The sequence below is a fragment of the Panthera onca genome, chromosome A1, assembly GCF_046562875.1.
Source record: "Panthera onca isolate mPanOnc1 chromosome A1, mPanOnc1 haplotype 2, whole genome shotgun sequence".
In the NCBI taxonomy this organism is placed as follows: Eukaryota; Metazoa; Chordata; class Mammalia; order Carnivora; family Felidae; genus Panthera; species Panthera onca.
The window spans coordinates 153,114,557-153,123,051 of record NC_138339.1 but is presented as its reverse complement, the minus strand read 5'-3'; the positions used below and the strand labels follow the sequence as shown (position 1 = coordinate 153,123,051).

The following is an 8,495-nucleotide window of genomic DNA, read 5'->3' as shown; positions in this document are numbered from 1 at the left end:
CACATTAGTTGCAGGTGTACAATTTGATGATTTAATACTTGCATAAAAACCCAGTGCTCATCACAACAAGTGCACTCCTTAATCACCACTATATCCTTAACCCAAACACCCCACATTGCTCTGGCACCCATTAGTTGGTTCTTTATAGCTAAAAGCCTGATTCTGGGTTTGCTTTTCTCTCTCTTTTTTCCCTTTGATCTTTGTTTTGTTTCTTAAATTCCACATATGAGTGAAATCATTTCTCTTTCTCCAACTGACTTATTTTTCTTCGCATAATATTCTGTAGCTCCATCCATGTAGTTGCAAATGACAAGATTTCATTTCTTTATGGCTAATAGTCCATTGTATATATTCACTGCTTCCTCCTTATTCATTCTTTAGCTGATGGACAATTGGGTTCTTTCCATAATCTGGCTATTAGAAATAATGTTGCTATAAACATTGGGTTGCATTCATCCTTTTGAATTAGGATCTTTGTATTTGGGGGTAAATATCTCCTAATGCAATTACTGGATTATAATCTAGCTCTATTTTTAACTTTTTCGGGAACCTCCATACTGTTTTCCACAATTGCTATGAATTTCCACCAAGAGTCTAAGAGGGTTCCCTTTCTCTGCATCTTTGCCTACACCTGTTGCTTCTTGTGCTGTTAATTTTAGCCATTCTGACAGGTGAGAGGTGCTTGCTCATCTTGGTTTTGATTTGCATTTCCCTAATGTTGAATGATGTTGAGTATATTTTCATTTTTCTATCAGCCATCTGTATATCTTCTTTGGTAAAAGATCTACTCATATCTTCTCATTATTTAATTGGATTAATCATTTTTTGGGTATTGAGTTATATATATTCTTTATATATTTTTAAAACTAACCCTATATTGGGCAGGCCATTTGCAAATATATTCTCCCATTCCTTAGGTTGCCTTTTAGTTTTGTTGTTTATTTCACTGTGCAGGTAGAAGCTTTTCATGTTGATAATGTCCAATCATGTATTTTTGCTATTATTTCCCTTGCCTCAGGAGACATATCTAGTAATAAGTTGCTATGTCTGTGGTCAAAGAATTTAGTGCCTGTGATTTATTCTAGGATTTTTATGATTCAGTCTCACATTTAAGTCTATAATCCATTTTGAATTTATTTTTGTATATGGTATAAGAGTGGTTCAACTCATTCTTCTGCATGTTGTTGTACAGTTTTCCCAACACCATTTGTTGAAAAGACTCTCTTTTTTTATTGGATATTCTTTCCTACTTTTTAAAAATATTTTTTAATTTTTAAAAATATTTAGTTTTTTTTTCCTTTGGGAGAGAGAGAGAGAGAGAGAGAGAGAGAGAGAGAATGAATGGGGGAGGGGCAAAGAGAGAGAAAGACAGACACAGAATCTGAAGCAGGCTCCAGGCTCTGAGCTGTCAGCACAGAGCATGACACGGAGCTTGAACTCACTGACCATCAGATCATGACTTGAGCTGAAGTCAGAAGCTTGACGAACTTAGCCACCCAGGCACCCCTCACTGGATATTCTTTCCTGCTTTGTAGAAGATTAATTGACTATATAGTTGTGGATTTTTTTCTGATATTTCAATTCTGGTTTATTGGTGTATATGTTTATTTTTGTGCCAGTAACATGTTGTTTTTATTACTACAACCTTGTAATATAACTTGAAGTCTGGCATTGTGATGCCTCCATAATGTGTTCACTTTTCTAGATTGCTTTCGCTATTCAAGTCTTTTGTGTTTCCATGTAATTTAGAGGATTGTTCTAGATCTGTGAAAAAATGCTGGTGGTATATTGATGGGGATTGCATTAAATGTGTATATTGATTTGCATAGCACAGACATTTTAACAATCTTTGATCCTGCAATCTATGAACATGGAAATGTCTAGTACAGGTCTTTCACCTCTGGTTGTGTTTTTTCCTAGATATCTTATGCTTTTGGTGCAATTGTAAATGAGATTGGTTTCTTAATTTTCCTTTCTGCTGCTTCATTATTCATGTACATAAATGCAACAGATTTTTGTGCATTGATTTTGTTTCCTGCAACTTTACTGAATTCACTTTTTAGTTCCAGCAGTTTTTGGGTGGAGTCTTTTAGATTTTTTTATATATAATATTAAGTTTGCCAATAGTGAAAGTTTTCCTTCTTACTTGCTAAATTGGATGCATTTTATTTCTCTGTTGTCTGATTGCTGTGTCTAGGACTTCCAACATTATGTTAAATGATAGTGCTGAGAGTGGACATCCATGTCTTGTTCCTAACTGTAGAGGAAAAGCTCTCAGTTTTTCCCCGTTGAAGATGACACTAGCTGTGCATTTTCCATAGATGATCTCTATTATTTTGAATTATATTCCCTCCAAACCTTCTTTGAGAGTTTTTGTTATTAAAAGATGTTGTAATTTGTCAACATGTATTCTACATGTATTTAAGTGATCACATTTTTTATCCTTTCTTTTATTAATGTGGTGTTTCACATTATATGAATATTGAACAACACTTTTAACCTAGGAATAAATCCTACTTGATTGTCATGAATGATTTCTTAAAATGTAGTTTGTTGGTTCGTTAGTATTTTATTGAGAATTTTTGCACTCTATCCATCAGGGATATTGGCCTATAGTTTTCTTATTGTTGTTGTTATCTGGTTTTGGTATCAAGGTAATGTTAGTTTCATAGACTAAAATTCAAAGTTTTCCTTCTTTTTTCTATTTTTTTGTAATAGTTTGAGAAGACTTGGTGATAACTCTTATTTATTTCTTTACTCATTTTTGTACTTTAGAGAGGGAGAAATTGAGCAAGTAGTGGAAAGTGGCAGAGCTAGAGAGAGAGATCACCTTAAGCAGGCTCCACACTCCATGCATAGCCCAATGTATGGCTTGATAACAGGACACTGGAATCATGACCTGAGCTAAAAGTCAAGAGTCAGATGCTCAACCAACTGACCCACCAAGGTGCCCCAGTCATAACTCTTCTTTAAATGTATTGTAGAATTTACCTGTGAAGCCCTCTGGTCCCCTTTTGTTGGGAGATTTTTTTATTACTATTCAATTCCTATGCAAGTCATCAGTCTGTTCAAGTTTACTAATCCACACTATTTCAGTTTTGGTATTTTATAAATTTCTAGGAATTTTACCACTTCTTCTAAGTTTTCAATTTATTCACATATAGTTTTTCATAATATACTTTTATAATTCTTTGAATTTATGTGCTGTTGCATGTTATTTCTCTGGTCCCATATTTGATTTTGTTTATTTGTGTCCTTTCACTTTTCTTTTTGATAAATCTGGCTAGAAGTTTGTATATATTTTTTTCAAAGAACCAGTTCCTGATTTTATTGATTCGTTTTATTGTGGGTTGTTTGTGTGTGTGTGTGTGTGTGTGTGTGGTTTCTATAACATTTATTTCTGCTCTAATCATCATGATACCCTACCTTCTGCTGGATTTAGGCTTTGTTTTTCTTTTTCTGGCTACTTTAGGTGTAAGATTAGGTTTTATATCTTAAAAATTTCTTGCTTCTTGAATTAGGCCTCTATTGTTATAAATATCCCTCATAGGACTTCTTTTGCTGCATCCCAATGATTTTGGATCATTGTGTTTATTTTTAATTCCATGTGTTTTTAAAATTTCTTCTTTCATTTCCTTGTTGATCCATTCAGTGTTTAGCAGCATGTTGTTTAACTTTCATGCATTTGTCAGTGGGGAGTTAAAGTTCCCTATTATTAGTGTATCATTATCAAATCATTCCTTTATGTTTGTTATTATTTTATATATTCATGTGCTTCCATGTCAGGTACATAAATATTTACAATTGTTAGATCTTCATGTTAGATTGTCCCATTTATAAATATATTGTGTCCTTCTCTATCTCTTGCTATTGTCTTTCTTATAAAGTCTAGTTTGTCTGATATAAGTATTGCTTCTCTTGCTTTCTTTTGGCATTCTTTGGCAGGATAAATGTTTTTCCATACCCCCACTGTCAATCTGTACATAACTTTAAATCTAAAAGAAGTCTCTTGTAGGAAGCATATATATGGGTATTGTTTTGTTTTTATCCATACTGACACCTAAGTGTTTTCAATGGAGCATTTAGTTCATTTAAAGGCAAAGTTATTATTGACAGATATGTATTTATTGTCATTTTATTATTCATTTTCTCATTGCTTCGGGGACTTCCTATGATCCTTTCTTGTCTACCTCACTGTGTCACTGTGCTCTTTAATATTTCTTGCAGGGTTAGTTAAGTAATCACAAACTCCTTTAATTTTGTTTTTCTGGGAAATTCTTTTATTTTTATTTTTATTTTTTATTTTTTGATGTTTGTTTATGCTTGAAAGAAAGGACAGAGTGTGAACGGGGGAGGGGCAGAGAGACAAAGAGACACAGAATCCAAAGCAGGATCCAGGCTCTGAGCTCTCAGCACAGAGCCTGGCTCAGGGCTCGAACTCATGAAATGTGAGATCATGACCTGAGCCGAAGTCGGATGTTCAACCAACTGAGCCACTCAGGCTCCCCTTTTGTGGGAAATTCTTTATCTCTCCTTCTGTTCTGAATAATAGATAGCCTTGCTGGATAGATTATTCTTGAATACAGATTTTTTTCCACTTAGCACTTTGAATAAAATCACATTTTGTATATCTGTGTCTTCTCACTAGACTTCAGGGACACAAATGATGCCAGAAAATGTCGTATAGTACCTTATGAAAAGGGGAAGTCAGATGGACAACACATTGTTTTTACTTTTGCCTTGTTGAGATGAAATCAACACAACATGAAATTATACATCTTAATATGTACAGTTTAGTGGCATTTAATACATTCACAGTGCTGTGCAGACATCACCTACCTCTGTCTATTTCCTTTAATTTGAGAATGCATTATGTATATTGTGTCATGTGGCATTTTACATATTATCTTTCTTAAGAGTTACTATATTATCAGTTTATCTAGAAGAGCCAAAGTTTATTTCTGATGTTCCAGTATCCTGTACAATTTACCATTCATCACAGAAAAGGACCTTCCCATTAGTATGACAAATATAAGTCAGCATATATCTGTACACTTCCAAGTAGAAACCTATGGGTTTTGCCATCAACTTGATCTAAACAATGAGGATGCTTCTTAATTGCACTTTAATGAGTACAATTAAATTTTTCATGATAAATTTTACTCTATATATCCAGTATTATTACTAGGCTATGAAATGGATTATTTATATAATCATGTCAGTGAATAAAAAGATCACAATGTATGCAATATTAACTCTTTAGTTTGATAGACAATATCTTCTCATTAACAATTTCCTTAGTGCCATCTTCATATCCTTATTTCTCAGACTATAGATGAGGGGGTTTATGGTGGGTGGCACCACAGTATAGAATACTGAAACTAGCAAATCAAAGAGTGATGGATATTTGGATAAGGGGTGTAAATAGGCAAAAAACCCAGAAGAGAGAAACAGAATCACAACAATGAGGTGAGGCAAACATGTAGAGATAGCTTTGTGCCTGCCTTCTACAGAGGGCATCCTCAGCACAGTGGAGAATACATAATAGTAAGAAATATCAATAAACACAAAACAGCCAAAATCTAACAGTAGGCTGAGGCCAATGACTACTATTTCCCCAATGTTATATGAACAGGCAAGAGAGAGGAGTTGTGGGACATCACAGAAGAACTGATTAACTTCAGGAGGCCCGCATATGGGTATGGAAAAGGTAGAAGCTGTATGAAGAATTGCATTGAGACATCCACTGATCCATGAAGAGGTGACCATCTGTATGCAAGCTTCATGGCCTATGATGATGTCATATCTGAGAGGATGGCAGATGGCAACATAGCGGTCATAGGACATGACTGTGAGTAGTGCTACTTCTGTACTGGCTAAGAGGAAGAAGAAAAAGACCTGTGAAACACATCCAAGAAAGGAAATTGTGTTTTGATTCATTAGAGAGTTCATGATGGATTTGGGAACAGTGATGGAAATGAGGCAGAGATCCAGAAAAGACAGGTTCTTCAGGAAAAAGTACATTGGAGTGTGGAGCCGATGATCCTTGGTGGTGAGGGTGATGATGAGAAGGTTCCCCAGTATGGCTGCTAGGTAAATTAGCAAAAACAGGACTGCATGTAAGATCTGGATCTCCCTAATATCTGAGAAGCCCATGAGGAAGAATGTTCCTCCAGAGGTGAAGTTTTCCATTTCTCTGGATATTTAATCAATTACTACAAAAAATAAAGTAAACAACTTAAGACTCAGCTGAAGACAATTTATTGTAGTTTCTTAATTTCCCTTTCCCTTACTGTCATGTACATCTATCAAACTATATAATACCACATGAGAGTAACACCAGAAAGCCTCCATCGAGGTCATTGAACCACAGTGATAACACTGTGGAATGACTGAAGGGGGTGTCAGCACATTCCAAATCACCCACCTCATCTATCTGTCTAGAGCAAGTACTATACTCTGGATCTCTCTAACATGGAAAGTTTTATAATGTGTATTGCAATAAGTAGTGAGACAAACCATGGAATATGAGGAATCAGCCCCAAATATAAATTACAACTTACTCATTTAATATCTTTTAATCTTGAATAAATATCAGAGTATAAATTTATTCAATGTACAGAGTGAGCTTTCCCATTTGATTCAATTAGATAATGCATATAAAAACATCTGGCATAATTCACTAGCAAGAAGGCCTTTAACAAACACCATTTCTTCTACTTATCCATTCTTCCTCCATTATGCCTGAGTCAGGAAATTTTGAAAAACTTTCAAATGGTAAGGCTTTTTTTTCTTTATTAAAAAGTTTATTTCTTTTTTGTGTGTGTGCATTGGGTTGTTGTTGCATTGTATTGTTTTTGAGTTTGTTTGCAATTCTTGAAATTGTAAGAAACTTTCAATAATATGAATTATTCTTGTTCATTGAAATACTAATTAGGTAAATTCCAATGGAATGTTATTGACTATTTTTCTGTACTCAGACCCATTCTGTATATATTTATTAATAGTTACTTATTTTTGAGAGAGAGAGAGAGAGTGTGTGAGCAGGGGCGGGGAGGGCAGAGAGTGAGAGAGAAAAAAATCTGAAGTAGGCTACAGAATCAGTCTCAGCAGCAACCTCAACTTTCTTCTGGAAATACAGTTATTTATCTTATAATTATTTATTCTAAATTACATATTAATTATTCAACAATAGAGAATATAATACATTCTTACCATACAATTCTAATAAACATGAAAGATAGAGTTTGGGGGACCAAAGGCAGTCAGACATTAACTGCATCAGGAATTCTGAGGAATCACAGTGGATTGGATATAGAATGTGGGAAATTAAATTATTAGCCCTTGGAATAACGATACTGTATAAATAAGAAAAGAGAACAGGTGTTATTTAAGCCAGAGAATGCACTGTGAACAAAGCAGGATCAAGGCAGTCTGAAGAGGTGTACATAGAATGCTTGATAGGAAAGGTGTGAAGACATTTCGTGGGGTAGGGATGTAGGGAATTGCAGGACATGAACTGAGTGGCTCAGCCTTTACTATGTCTACACTGACAGCAAATGACACTCCAGGGTTTGAAGAGAATGGCATAACAAAGGTGGCATTTCTGAGAACTTAGTTGTTCTTTATGTTCAGTAACTTTTGAAGAAAGATTTTTTTTGTGTGTTAAAGGGAAGCAGAGAACATATTATTTTAATAGTATACTTATGACCATATAATGAAGGTCTGGAATCAGTGTACACCAATAGGTATGTGAAGGAAAGAGCAAATGCAAAATAACTTAAGAGAAAGGAGATGCGTGGAAGATTTGAATGTGTTATTGAATAAATAAAAGTGAAATAAAGGTTCGAATAAAATTCTAGCTACAGACCGATGGTTGTGAATTGTTTCATCTTTGCTCCAAAACTAGCCAGAAGATAGAATGTACTTGTCTGTGTCCAACTCATTTACTTTTTTCCCACTGTGGCTCTCTTGCTTGTGTTCTGAATTCTAGTGTTATAGCAAACTGTTTTGCTAATGACAGACTTAGAAGAAAAGGCTTTCTATAGAGGTTTTTGTTTTGTTTTGTTTTCCTCAGAGAGTAGGAACAAGTTGTTTTATGTCTTGACAAAAGGTGGTTATGAATATCTTAATTAATTATGAAATAAAAACATAAACTTTTAACTGGTATTAAGAAATTCCTGGGGCACCTGAGTGGCTCAGTCAGTTTTGAATCCGACTCTTGATTTTGGCTCAGGTCATGATCTCACCGTTTGCAAGATAACAGCCCCAGGTAGGGTCTGCACAGATAGTACAGAGCCTGCTTGAGATTCTCTCCCCCTCTGTCTCTGCCCTTTCTACCTCTCTCTCTCAAAATAAATAAATTTAAGAAACACTTTACACTATCATTGTACTCTTATAAGTGTTTTATAGCAGGGAAAGAGACATCTTTGTCCCTCAAAATACCAACAGACTTCCCATAGCCTGATTCACCCTGGCTTCCATGCCTGGGCTAA

At 34.9% G+C, this 8,495-nt stretch overlaps 1 protein-coding gene across 1 annotated transcript; it reads right to left on the bottom strand.

Annotated features, from left to right (window-relative positions):
* Positions 1-317: 317 nt before the first annotated feature.
* Positions 318-6,192, bottom strand: LOC132680493 (olfactory receptor 14A16-like). The gene is made up of 2 exons (XM_060634172.2): positions 5,291-6,192; positions 318-375 (listed from the first exon to the last, which is right to left on the bottom strand). The coding sequence occupies exons 1-2, from the start codon at positions 6,190-6,192 to the stop codon at positions 318-320; spliced, it is 960 nt and encodes a 319-aa protein (XP_060490155.2).
* Between the last annotated feature and the right edge of the window lie 2,303 nt (positions 6,193-8,495).

Bases quoted from the DNA above. Each gene is read 5' to 3' on its own strand.
- LOC132680493 (XM_060634172.2), bottom strand. From the start codon at position 6,192: ATGGAAAACTTCACCTCTGGAGGAACATTCTTCCTCATGGGCTTCTCA. The intron at 376-5,290 runs GTTAATGAGAAG...CATCAGCTAAAG, and splicing joins AAGATGGCACTAAGGAAATT to AATGAATAAGGAGGAAGCAG.